General features: G+C 46.4%; 1 protein-coding gene across 2 annotated transcripts; it reads right to left on the reverse strand.

Annotated features, from left to right (window-relative positions):
* Positions 1-1,449: 1,449 nt before the first annotated feature.
* On the reverse strand, positions 1,450-8,849 carry TRIM21 (tripartite motif containing 21). 2 transcript variants are annotated; one of them, XM_047823749.1, is made up of 7 exons: positions 8,775-8,849; positions 7,259-7,713; positions 6,681-6,776; positions 5,358-5,588; positions 3,531-3,553; positions 2,553-2,653; positions 1,450-2,270 (listed from the first exon to the last, which is right to left on the reverse strand). In XM_047823749.1, exons 2-7 carry the CDS (start codon positions 7,664-7,666, stop codon positions 1,720-1,722), a joined length of 1,410 nt encoding a protein of 469 aa, XP_047679705.1. In that variant the 5' UTR covers positions 7,667-7,713; positions 8,775-8,849; the 3' UTR covers positions 1,450-1,719. The 2 variants fall into 2 exon arrangements, with proteins under 2 accessions (XP_047679705.1, XP_047679704.1); XM_047823748.1 differs by lacking the exon at positions 8,775-8,849 and adding an exon at positions 8,564-8,680.
* Positions 8,850-13,523: the final 4,674 nt, after the last annotated feature.

The raw sequence follows: 13,523 nt of genomic DNA on the forward strand, positions 1-13,523 counted from the left end.
AGGTACAGGCTCTGAGAGGAGTAAGTCTCCCTTCCATATGCCCCAGATGTTTTTCAAATTGCTGCTTCTATACTGTATTTTTGAGGGCTGTTTGTCCCACTGTCTCTTTAAGGCGGGCACTCAGCTTCCTATTGTCTCTCCCAAAGCTAAGTCAGCTGATTTGTAAAATGCCAGGCTTTAAGTCCCACTGGTTGTAAGAACTTAATGAAATTCAACTCCTCTGGTTTTCAAAGCCAAAGGTTATGGGAATTTGTTTTCCCTGTGCAGGTTTCCTAGTGTGGTAGAGGCTGCTTCTTGCCCTTCTCTGTGCCACTGGCTCCCTTCTTCCTGTGGAGGGCCCAGCTTTCCATCTGTTTATCTCCCGACTGATCTCCATCCTTTCTACCCTCTTCAGTGTGGCCTCTTCTCTGCCTTTAGTTGTGGCATTTGTTCTGCCAGGCTTTGGGTCATTTTCTGGGTTATTTATGCTGATGTGGGTGTTATCTAGTTGTATCCATGGGATGAAGTGAGCTTAGGGTCTTCCTACTCTGTCATCTTCCCCGCCTCCCCCTGAGATTCTATTTTAGACAAAGAATCAGGTTGCTTGAAGAATAGTGGTTCTCTCACAGCCTGCTATTGCTTGGGTGTAGAGCTTCATTCCAACCTTAAGAGCTTAAATTCAAGAAAGTGTTTGCTGTCACCAGCTGATGCCATTACCTGAGTCCTGGCCTTCACACCAATCAGGTTCAACCAAAGAAGCAGAACTAGGAGACATGCAGAGACTTATTGCATTTATACAATTGTGGGGGCTGGCAAGGCAGGACCTAAATCTGCAGGACAGGCCATTAGGAGGGGCAGGCTGGAACTCTGGCATGAGCTGAAGCTGCTACTCATAGATGGATTATCTTCAGTGAAGCTTCAGTTCTGCTTTTAACTTCTTTCACTTGATTGGATTAGACCCACCCAATTTATCCAGGACAATCTCCGTTAAAGTCAAATGATTATGGACTTTTAATAACACCTAAAAAATACCTTCACAGCAATATCTAGATTAGTGATTGAAAACCTGATGGCTTATAGCCTAGCCAAGCTGACCTATCAAAAAACCATTACCCCTTCGATTTAGATTGATACGCCCCTTAACCAACTCCAATATCAACAAGACGTGGTTGGCAGAGCATGGCAGGGATGGGGAGTACAGCAGGCTGGATACGTAACGTGGAAGTCTAAGGTCTGGATCATTCAGCCTTTATTTTCAAAGTATGGCTGTTTTTCTATAGGTGGTGTGGAGCCACTTATATGTGTGTACATTGGAACAATAATCCTAGATGTATATGAGAACAAGGATTGAATGAGTTAGATTGAGGCCCCACGTACAAAGGAAGCCCCTTTGCAAACTCTGCAAAGTTAAATAACCGAGATCTGACTAAAGGCCTAGTGATGGAGAGAAAATGAGACTTGAGTCGCATAAAGAAGGCAGAAGCATGTTTTGGTTGATCCAGAAGATTTGGGCCAATTAGTTTGTTTCATAGAGGGAATTATAAAGCAATCTAGGGAGGGACGCTGATGGTGAAGGTCATCTGACATAAATTTTCAGTGAAGTCCCTGCCAAAGTCTGCTTGCTGGTGTCCTGACAGGTCTGCAGAGACAAAGTGGTTCAGAGTTCATGCGGAGATGAGGCAGGGTCAGTGGCTGAGAAGGGCACCCACAGAGGGGGAGCTACCAGTGGTCAGAGGATCCCTACCAACCCACCCCCAATGGACGGAGGACAAGAGGGGCTGAGTTACTTCCTTCATCATTAAAACCAGTACTGAAGAAGGGCCGCAGAGGTCCAGCGAAGGCACATTCGGAGAAAGTGTAGATGAGGGAGCCGTGGTCAGTGATGTTGTAGAAGGAGACAGTGCTGGCCTCATAGTCAAGGAAGATCCCAACTTGGCACGGAGGCACCCGAAGGTGGAGGGGAGTCTGGGGGCTGGTGCCAGCCTCATATTTTTGTTTGTTCCACAGCCAAATTGTCCAGAAGCCATTTTGGGGGCTGAGCAAAAAATGCCCTTTCCTCCGCACAGAGTCTCTACAAACACCCAGGTCCCAGGCCTCCTTTCCTGTCACATCTACCTCCCAGTAAACCTTTCCAGAGTCAAAGAACTGGGCACCCAGGACCATGGGATAAGTGTCAAATCTGCCCTCATTTTCAGGCACTTCCTGGCGGCTGCCTCCAAGCCTCACTTGTCTCCGATCCTCTGACAGGATGAGCCACGGATTGGCTGTGTATGGATCCAGAGTGATGTGTACTGCAGAGAGGGGACCAGAGTCAGGCTGGGAGAGTGTGGGGAATCAGGAACCTGGTGTCTCTGGTTGGGGATGAGGATGAGGGGCTGTGGATAAGGAGGTATCTGTGAGCCTCACTGTGGGAGGAAATGACCCCCGGCCAGGCCTGACCTTTGAGGGAACCACCTTCTCTACCTGTCCCTGCCTCACCTACCCTGACCTTCTCTCTCTCCCTGACTCTGGGACTCTGCTTCCTCATCACCCACTTCTGTTCCCCAGTCCCAGTCTCTCGGTGGTCGCCTCACCTCCGTAAGTCCTCAGCATCCTTTTCAGCCCTGGCACGAGGCACACACTCCTCAGGTCTGGAGGGGTGATGTCCAGATTCTTCAGGTTCCAACACTCACTCCTGAGGCAAACAGAGTTACAGACCCTGTCCCCAACTCCCACCTCACCCTCCTGAACCCTGACACTATAACCTCCCTTGTGGATGAAAATTTAACTCAATGCAAATTTACAAAAACCTCCTTTGCTGGGATCCCTGGGGGTGGGGGTGGGAGGCAAAAGGAGGTAGGATTTAGTTCCTTTCTAGGCCTTACTGGTTACAGGGGCCCCTGCAGCTATGGATAGTTTGTATCTCCTCTCCAAGCCTGAGGTCAGCAGGCACTCACTGTTTTACACTGTTTCATTTTATCACAAGGCATCTAATACAGATGGAATCACTTCTGTAAGGAACCTCAAGGCGTCTCCCCATATCATGGGTCTTACTCTCTGGCTCTTTCTAGGAGATTCATAACTGGCTGTAGACTCAGAACTTAATAGAAATTTCCCTGTTGGTTGGGGCTTCACTTTGTAAGGATGATGTAGTATAATTACTTTCGGCAGCTCACCAAGATGTCTGTTAATTAGCTTCACAACAGAAAATATTTTACGGAGGTTTGGGTATTTGAGAATAGGGACGAGAATGGGGGGAAAAATGAGTGCATGTTTTTCTAACTCAAAAACCTTTTCCACAGGTATATGTGCTTCCTACCACCCCCTCCTTTTTTTTTAATGTTTAGTTTTGAAAGGGTGAGAGACAGAGTGTGAGTGGGGGAGGGGCAGAGAGAGAGGGAGATAACAGAATTCAAAGCTGGTTCCAGGCTCTGAGCTGTCAGCACAGAGCCCAATGTGGGGCTCGAACCCACAAACCACAAGATCATGACCTGAGCCAAAGCTGGACACTTAACCCACTGAGCCACCCAGGCACCCCCCCGCCCCTTCCTCTTACAAAGAAAACTCCTTACCTTCCCAGAACACTTTTCACCTCCTGAGGAGAAAAGAGAGTGTGTAAATTCTGGAATCACTGGTTTACCATTAGACCTCATTTCTGTGGGTTAGGTGATGCCCCCCAGCCCCCAAGACCCACAGAACACTGCTTTACCCCATTCCTCTGGGGCCAATGCCTGAAAGACATTTCTGACCAGCTTGAAGCAGAAGGGGTGTGGATGCTTGTGGGGTAACCAGGGTAAGCACCGTGGGTGTGACCTATAGCTAAGAGAAGGATGACCAGTTTAAGGACTCTGATTCAGAGAACAAATTAGAAAGCCCCGATTCCTGGAAGAAGAGTGGAAAGGAACAAGTAGCCCAGCCTGGCTGAGTCCCAGAGGCAGTCACAGGGAAAGAATGGCCAAGTCAGGATGCACAGAAACTGCTCTATCTCATTTGCAGGCTTGCATCTGGGGGAAGGAAAGGCTCTGTCTTATGTTGGAGTTAATGCTGCCTTCTCATATGTATGTGAAATCAAATCACTTGAGAATATGCTGTTGCAGGGCTTGGGAACCCTTACCCAGGAATTGGCACACTCCTAGGCCCAGTCAAAAGTGCATTAGAAAGTGTGGCTCAGTGTTGGGCAGAAGCAAGATTTAGACAATGAGAAGAGGGCCTACCAAGTCAAGCCAATCCAGGAAGCCTTTTTGCACAAACCAAACTAAACAAATAAAAAAAAAATGGCTTCATGACCACATCTGACAGAGACACTGGCAAGTTTGGGAAGAGAAAAACTGTATAAGGTTAGAGCAGAGGGGACTTTAGAGACCCGCTAGTCAATAGTTTCCCCAAACGAGGCAAACACATTAAGGGATGCGAGAGGATTTTAAGTAGCACACACATCAATGAGTGTTTAAAAAATAGTTATGTGCTCATTTTAATTTCAGCTCTGCCACTTACTATTTGGGTGAACTTGGTCAAGTTATTTAGCTGTAGTGTCTAAGTTTCTCAACATCTCTGCCCCTCTGTTTTCTCATCTATGAAATGGGGATAACGTGATCCAACTCACTGTATTGCTGTGACAGCCTGAGTACACAGAGGCAGATACACTATGTGCCATTTAAGAATCGGCGGTGGTTACAAAATTAGAAAAAAATCAGTAACTCTCAACGCAGGATTTCTTGGCTCCTATCGCTTAGGACAAATTTCCTGTTAAGCTAAATTTCTTCAGGTGAAAGAGTGAGATGTAAAGAACAAACATATGCCAACAGGTTTGGGTAGTTCACAGAAGCAGCAGAAAGTGGGAAGAGGGTACATTTATGACTAACACTGGGGGATCCTTGTTATTCAGTCCACTCCCTCCCCTTGTTCCACAGATGGAGACATTAGGTCTAGGAAAAGGAAAGGGCTTTACCTAGAATTATGGAGCGAATTGGTGGCAGGGCTGGGGATGGGCCACTGCCTCTTAATTTCCAGGGCACTGTCTTTAGTTACATTTATGAAAACCTGCTCATGGTCAAATGCTCACGTAAAAGCTTTTGTGGTTTCTCTCATTTAATCCTCACAAAAATCCCTTGAGATGTGTAACCTTATAGTATACATTTAACATAGGAGAAACCTGATACTCAGAAAAGTTATGGAACTTTCTCAAGGTCATGAACCTGGAAGGTGTCAGAGCAGGCACTCACCTGGGATGGCTGGTTCTTTGAATTGCTGTATGGAATATTTCCTCCTAACTCTGCACCTTTCCCATGACTTGAGTGCAAACCAAGCATGGGTCTGAATTCCAGTTTGGGAATAGTCCAGGGACCGGGTTTAGCCTTTTTTCAGTTGTTCCTTGAACCTCAGGGAGGGGGATGGCTCACCTGCAGCAGCTCCAGGGCTGAGCCCCTGCTCCTCTTCTCCAGCTCCACGACCAGCTCCTGCAGGGCCTGGCTCTTCTGGGCCAGTGTGGCCTCCCTCTCGCCCAGGATTCTCAGCTGCTCCTTCTCCTCCATCTCTAGCTTCTGTAGCTGTCTCTGTTCCTCTGCGGCCAGGAAGTTCTGCTGCTGCACAAACTCTGTGTGAATCCGCAGTTTGTGTGTCTCAACCTGACTCTTTGGTGTAAATGGAAAGAGAGAGGTTTTTATCAAAATCTCCTAAGCTTCAGGAATGAAGGTACTCATATTGGTTTCTGTTCCCCGTAGATTCACCACTCAACCACTCAGACTCTGGGTCTGAGAGCAAACACACACACACACACACACACACACACAGAATTTTTCTGGGGAGATAAGTGAGTGAGGCTTCTGGGCTCAGAGGGGAATGGGATTATTTGGGGGGGGGGCACACTGTAGCTGTCCTACAGTCTCATATGTATGGTAGCAGACTTTCAAAACCCACTCAGTACCCAAATGTGCCCCCGTGTCTTCATTTCTCAGGGAGTTCCTGAGAGAGTCACATCCATCCCTACCCCCAACAACCTCACAAAGACAGGCTCACAACACTGCTCTGAAGTCCTGAGGAAAGGGGGTCTTTGGGATAATCTCTGCTTGTCCTCTCCTGCTGGTGACTGGAAGGTCACCTGACGACACAGGATGACTCCTTTTGCCACCACAGCCTGACTCATCCTTCTCTGATCCCAAATCTTCCTTTTCTGGGTTCTACAGGCCATGAGTTCCCTCCACTCTTCTAATCCCTGACTATCCTACCTCCAAGTTATGGGTATAGAACAAGCTTTAGGTCTCCATTCTACTTTGGACCAGTGATCTGGATATGGTTAAGCAACCACCTGGTCAGATTGGTTTTTCTACATTTGGTCTTGGTCATTCCCTTAAGTCTGTTCCTCACAGCCCTTGTCATTTACTGACAGGCCTGGCCATCGGGCATCTCTCCTGGGAGACCTCTGTCCCAGACGCTGAGGCAGTGATTCTGCCATTTCCTAAGACTGGGTTCAGGGAGCAGGAGCTTTAGGGTATGGCTTGTTCCTCTCAGCACTTTTTCCTAAGACTCTTGATTTTCCTATCTGATTGGGAGCTCTCTCCTTTTTATTCCTCTCTGTCAGGAGGCCTAGAGGATAGCTGGTTCTTGGAGAGTGAGATATACTATCACTCCTCAGATGGGCATAGCTATGGTTAGAGCTTGAGTCTGTGACCCTAGACTCTGCCCTGGCTTCTGATCTGAGATTCCTTTTAGGACATGATTCTTGCCTTCCAGGCTGCTCTCTTCATTGCAATATCCACTTCCAACTCCTCCGCCAACCGTTGTCCTTTTCTCAGGTTCCCTAATGCCACCTGGAGCTTCTCCTGTAGAGAACGATAGGTTAGTGCCTAATCAGACCAAGAAGTGGGGTGGGGTGGGGTGGCATAAGGAAGGAGAAAACCATGCTGGTTCTTTGAAAAGACTGAGTGCTGAGAAAGAGGGGAGACTACAGTCTGACTGGGGTGGAAATTCTGTGGATGGGAAGACTTTGGAAAAAGCCTAATGTTTCTTACAACATAGAGCTACACTGTTGGTAGGGGGCATGCTCATTCCTAATTAATCAGGAGACAAGGAAATGTGATTCTTGTAGCATTTCCTCAGTGTATTCCCCGCTCCTGGGAAATGAGAAAGTTGTACCAAATTTGCAGTTCTTGGCTTAAGTTAGACAGGGAAGGTGGGAGGCACCCTTCCTTTCCCCAACCCCTCAACTCCACAGGTGACTCTACCTCCCCGGCTCTGGGGAACAAAGCACCCACCAGGGATGCCTCTCCTTCTACATGATTTCTCCTCTGTGCTGAGGCCTCACCTTGTACTCCTGAGCAGCCTCCTCAATAGGGACCATGTGGTGGTTACGGTGATTCTGGGACTGGGAACACACCCAGCAAAGGATCTTCCCGTCTTCCTCGCAGAACAGGTGCAGTTTCTCTCCATGCACCTCGCACCGCTCCCGCTGCATGCCCTCCTTGGCACTCTGGTCAATTTGTTTAAGGTTGTCCACCATGTTGGCCAGCGGCCAGTTGGGCCTGACGTTCCGGAGCAAGAAGATGTGCTGACACACAGGGCAGACGCCACCCCCATCTTTTCCGACCTGAGAGATGCAGTCGTGGCAGAAGCTGTGGCCACATTCAATGCTCACAGGCTCCACGACAGGATCCAGGCAGATAGGGCAAGTGACCTCCTCCCACATCATCGCCAGGGGCGCTGCTGAGGCCATTGCAGTAACGTTCCTATGAGGCAGCCCTGTGGAGAGCCTGCGGAAGCCTAGTAGGAGGGGAGAAAAGGAAAAGAGAAGATGAGAAGGGTTGGGGGGGGGGGGGAAGCAATCCCAAGGAAACCCTGAGGAAGGGTGAGGTGGAGGGTGTGAAAATAAGATGAGAACGTTAACTTGAGCAACAAGAGCTTCTCCTCCCTAGTCTCATCCACTGATCCAGCCAGACAGCGGGGAAACGCAGTCTCCAAAAGAGAGCAAGATTGTTTTGGGGAACTTCAGAGATAGAGCTGTGTGCAACTCCATCTTCATCAGGTCCACCGCTACTTAAACCCTCGGCCCCTGGGCTTTTCCTGTGCGTCTTCTCCCATGTGCCAGTGCACTGCCAAGCAGCTCGTGGTAACAGGTGCGGCCTTTTACCACGCACTCTCCATGCGCTGCAGGAGGTGCTGCGTGCTTTGCGTACGTCTTCGTTAGTCTGCGCGATAATGGCAGGCGTTATGCACAGGTTACAGGACTGCATACATAAGAATATGTTTACAAGTGTGTACATATACGTGTAGTACGTATACATGTATGTGCTTGTATGTGTATGTATGTGTTCACACCCACCCACCCACGTGGTAGAGCGCTTCCCGGGCTCTCCTCTCAGCTTCCGGAACCTGGTAACTGTCCTCATTGACTCTGGGGCACAGACCCAGACCTATCTACCACCCTGCCCCTCTCCCTCCCAGAGGGGAACTGTGGAGAGGCGGGTCTCCAGGACTGCGGACCGACCCACGCTGGGCTGCCCTAGACCACGCTCCAGGCTAGGGTGCTGCCCTGTTCTCCCTGCCCAGGCGGCAGCAGCAGTAAGGCGGCCCTCGGCCCTTCTCCCTTTCCTGTAACTTGGAAGTCACGTACACAGGCCAGGCCCCCTCCCAGGCAGGCTGTCAGCCCGGGAGGAACCGCTGGGCTTGGGCTGATCGAGACCAGTTCCTCTGCGGAGAAGGGAGAACAGGGACCCCAGGCTCTAGGGATGAGACCTGGATGGAAGGGGACCCTCAGATCCGGGGCAAGGGGGAGATGTCCCCCAGCCAGGGCTGGGGCGCTTGGGTTTGGGCAAGTCACTCACCTTTTCAGGGGAGTCCGCAGCTGGCGGCAAGTTCCCTATTTCACTTTCGATTTTCCTTCAGAGGCAAGTCTGAAAGGGAGGCGGGCCGAGGGGCAGGGAGTGGGAGGAGCTTGGGAGGAGAGGGTGATACGCAGGGCGGAGCTAGGGGGCAGTGGGTGGAGGAGGCTCAGACGCCCCGGGCAGACACTAAGCGAAAGCTCTTCAGTATTTCAGCCTTGCTGAGCGCTCCCTCCCAGGTCCTCAGTATCTAATAGTCCTCAGCACCTACTAGATGGAGGATTCATGCTGCCTTCTTTGACGCTGGTCACCATCACTCCACAGCCCTATGCTGTGCCTACGTGTGGGAGCTGCTCCTAAGGAGGTCTGAATGGCGACAAGAGTGCCTGGAGCTCTTCCTAAAGTGCCATCCTGTGCTTCCTACTTCCAGAAACCAGTCCTTTTCAGGAGAGTGTTGATATTCTTTTAACATCAAGGGGTGAGGGATTTATTCTGCATGACCCAAAGGCAGGTATCACACCAGTGAGTGGTAAGCAAGGAATTGACATTTATTGAGCACCAACTGTGTACTTGTCACTGAACTAGGGATTTTCACAGGTTATTTCCTAAATTGTAGTAAATTGTATTTCTTAATTATAGTAAAAATTGTAGGGGCGCCTGGGTGGCGCAGTCGGTTAAGCGTCCGACTTCAGCCGGGTCACCATCTCACGGTCTGTGAGTTCGAGCCCCGCGTCGGGCTCTGGGCTGATGGCTCAGAGCCTGGAGCCTGTTTCCGATTCTGTGTCTCCCTCTCTCTCTGCCCCTCGCCCGTTCATGCTCTGTCTCTCTCTGTCCCAAAAATAAATAAATGTTGAAAAAAAATTAAAAAAAAATTATAGTAAAAATTGTAGTAAAAAGTTATTTCTTAAATTGCATTTACTTAAATTGTAGTAAAATTGTAGTAAAATTACATAACGAAACTTACCATCGTAATCATTTAAGTATATAGTTCAGTGGTGGTATTAAATACATTCACCTCATTGTGTGACCATCAGATCAGCATCGTCCATAGAATTTTTTTCATCTCATCATATTGGAAACTCTGTTACCTATTAAACAATAACTTCCCATTATCTCCTCCTCTGAGCTCCTGAAAGCCACCATTCAATTTTCCATCTCTATGAATTTGACTTCTTTAGGTGCCCCAATAGAAGTAGAGTCATACAGTATTTGTCCTTTTGTGACTGGCTTATTTTACTTAACACAATGTCCTCAGGGTTTATTCATGTTGTGAATAACACAACGGGCTTTCTTTCCTTTTACAGGCTGAGTATTCCAATGTCTGTATGTGCATTTTGTTTCCCCATTGATCTGTCAGTGGACACTTGGGTGACTTCTAGCTTTTGACCATTGTGAATACTGTTGCTATGTTCAGGTTATATTATTTAAGCCACATAACAATTTAGTGATTCAGGAGTTATTAAACTCATGTTACAGGAGAGGACACTGAGGCTGAATGGAGTGAAGTGACAAAGTAGATGTATGAGAATTAAAATGTGCAGGGAAGAACCTCATTTTAGTGACAGCCCAGAGAAGACAGGCTGCCCTGTCAGCTCAAGCAGGGGTTGTAGGGGCAGCTGGTAGGGATGTGGTCATAAGCTGTGGAGGAGGAAGGAGAAAAAAGGGTGAGGAGGCTAGGATTCTCAATTCCTTCCAACTCAGATTTTTTTTTTTTTTTGTCCCTGTATAACTTAAGGTTAAAAACATCAGTTGAACTTTGCTTAATGTTTGGTATAGATTAGGAAACCTAAAAACACTTCATGCCTCTTTGTAAATTCCAGTTCTGTTTTTATGAGAATTTGCTTAGTGGAAGGTTATCAAGTGACATCTAATATTCAAATTGTATCACTGTAATGATTTGATTCCAGGGACATAGTTCCAGAAAGAAAAGTGGAAACAGTAAAAGAAGAAGGAGAAGAAGAAGGAGGAGGAGAAGAAAAAGAAACCTATATGTGAATTAGCAGACACTCAGAAAATGAGTACTTCACATCACTGCCCTCACTCATTCCTATAGGCACCAAGCAAGCTGCTGTGGGGTGGGGTAGAAAAGAGCATAGATCTCATGATAGTGCCGACATGGATTCAGTGCTAACCCTGCTATTTACCAGCCATGTGCCATCCCTCTGAGCTACAATTTATTTATTAAATAAAGATATTAATATACACACCACAGGGTTGCTTTGTACATGTTCAATAATATACATCAATATACAACAGATCAATATAACATATACATGCTGCAACAGTCCCCAACTTGGTATTGTCTAGAAGATCAAAATTGCCACTCATTCCAAATTCCCCTTACTCACTGCCAGTACATTTAGTACTTCAGTGTTCTTTCCCTGGTGGGTAATCCAAATCATTCCTGAAGGATCAGTATCCTTAATGTTCCTGTCTTTAATGCACTGGTTATTGTTATCAGGCAATCATAAATAGGAATCTTTCCAATGTATATCTTGGGTTTTAGGCAAGGTCCTCCTTGCCGCATTATGTACCAACTTAAATTCTCCTTGGTATTAGAAATAGGTCACTCCAGCCAGTATAGAAAATCCATCCTGTGCCTCTTTAATCAGTGGCTGAAGAAGCCCCATAGAGCCAGGGGATAGTTGCAAATTCCAGTTTATTAGAACCAAGTTTGCTTACTCTGGTAGGTCTTCTCCCCCCTCCGGCCCCCCCCCCTTTTTTTACTACACCCTCTAAAACAGGGCTGAGTCCTATGTTGGAAGATGGAAAGACAATGTTCTATACATGAGTTACTTGTTTGATGGTGATAGGGGCCACTTACACCTCCCCCCATGGATTCTTTAAAGTGTGTGTATATAGTGCATATGAAAAAATGCAACCATATATTAGTTGATTTTGATCATGTACCAGAATTTATAGGACAACCTTCCTATCTCATAGGGTGGGGTTTCCAAATTGGTGTCATACCTGAGCCTTCAGCAGGGCATCTCATAGTTTTTTTGGTCAACTTTTTCTGCCTGATGGTGTATATTGTAAGACCGATGCATTCCATAGGGCAAGCCCATTAACAGAATTCTTTGATTACAAAATCAGTTCCTTGGTTGCCAGTGATGCTCTTGGGATATCCTGATGGTGTAAATCTAAAAATGGTGGTGTTGGCAGAAGCAGTGTAGGAAAGAAAATGAATCTGTCTATGGAATATTACCACCTATATTGTAAGGGCGATACAAATTAGTTTAATACAATTAACGTGCCACTAGAAGACTGTCTAGACTCTCCTAGAAATAGTGAAAAATCAGGCTCAGAGTTGTCCTTTAATGTATGTATCCATAGCAGTAGGGATAGAGGCTCTGCCTGAGCATAGGTTTCTCCTAAGTCTTCTTTGTTTACGACTATTAATATGGACACTTGTATAGGAACTCACTGAATAACAATAGGTGCCTGGGGCAGAGACCGATCAATATCCATAGAATGGGTCTTCTTGTTTACCCATGACTAATTAAAATTGATGCATTTAGAGTCTAGGTACTTGGGAAGGGGTATTTAGTGTAGAAATAAGGAGTTTAAACCCTGTTTGATTCCATATACAATATTCTTAACTAATATAATCCTGGTAAGCCTTTTATTTCCAGATCTTAAGGCCAACTCAAACACCATCTTATTTATATAAAGACTTCTTTATTTTTCTCTTGTCTGTCAAGTCCGTTTTAGGTTTTGCACATGCTTTACTCTTTCAAAGGCATGGTCTACTAAAGAATAGGATTGGTACCTGATTAATCTCTAGGTAAAGCACAGTGAATAAAAGGAACTCCAATATTGTGAACCATTTCAAAGACTGTTGGATAATGTAGATTTTGGAATCAACACAACAGGGATCAGTCTCTCATGAGCAAATGGAATTGGTCTCAGGTTTCACCAGTTTACCTCCATTTATCATTTTCCCTCCAATGCCAGATTTGAGAGACAACCTGGCATTAGCTATATTTATTATTTTAAGGCAAAGAATGCCTCTCACAATGCAATGCCAGGAAAGCTAAAGAAATGATTTCATCAGAGATGTCAGTATTTCAACACAGTTAAGAATCCATTAAAAATGATCTCTTTACCTTTTAGAGCTTGGAGCATGAGAAGAACCTGAAAAATGTCTAAAATTTCAATGAATGAAAAAAGGGATGTGATAGAAATGGGAAAGTCTTACATTGGGGTGCAGCCCATGGAGGACAGAGTTTGGTTTCCTAATTGGGAGAACCTCCAGGAAAACCTCAGGAACTGCTAATGACCTCAAGCAGACAGAACCCTGAAATGTCCCATTCTTGAATCTGCAGGACATATGGAGACCTGGAGGGGAGTAAAGAGGAGTCAGCACACCCTGCAGGATAGCCTGGCACCTCTACATTGTCCTCCTCTCCAGGGGGGTGAGAAAGGAGGAAAGGATGGCTGAAGTTAAAGAGTTAGAACGTCAGAGCTTTTAACAAAATTACTGACCAATATTTTTCAAGACTCTCAAGGTCATGGAAACCAAGGAAAAGCTGAGAAGTTGTCACAGACCAGGCTGGATTAAGGAGACATGATTAATTACAATGTGGTTCCCTATGCTGGATCCAGGACCAAAGAAGTAGATACTAATGGAAAAACTGTCAAGATCTAAATAAAATCTGGACTTTAGTTAGTAATGATACACTACTACTAATTTCTTAGTTTTGACAAATATACCATGTTCATGTAATTTGTTAACACTAAGGAAACTAG

This window comes from Prionailurus viverrinus, chromosome D1 (genome assembly GCF_022837055.1).
Source record: "Prionailurus viverrinus isolate Anna chromosome D1, UM_Priviv_1.0, whole genome shotgun sequence".
Taxonomy (NCBI): Eukaryota; Metazoa; Chordata; class Mammalia; order Carnivora; family Felidae; genus Prionailurus; species Prionailurus viverrinus.

What these genes read in the sequence shown, in the direction of transcription:
- TRIM21 (XM_047823749.1), bottom strand. Translation starts at nt 7,666, where the DNA reads ATGGCCTCAGCAGCGCCCCTGGCGATGATGTGGGAGGAGGTCACTTGC. An exon ending in AGGCTGCTCAGGAGTACAAG is followed by an intron (nt 6,777 to 7,258) that starts GTGAGGCCTCAG and finishes CGTTCTCTACAG; the next exon opens with GAGAAGCTCCAGGTGGCATT. An exon ending in GATGCTGAGGACTTACGGAG is followed by an intron (nt 2,271 to 2,552) that starts GTGAGGCGACCA and finishes CCCTCTCTGCAG; the next exon opens with TACACATCACTCTGGATCCA.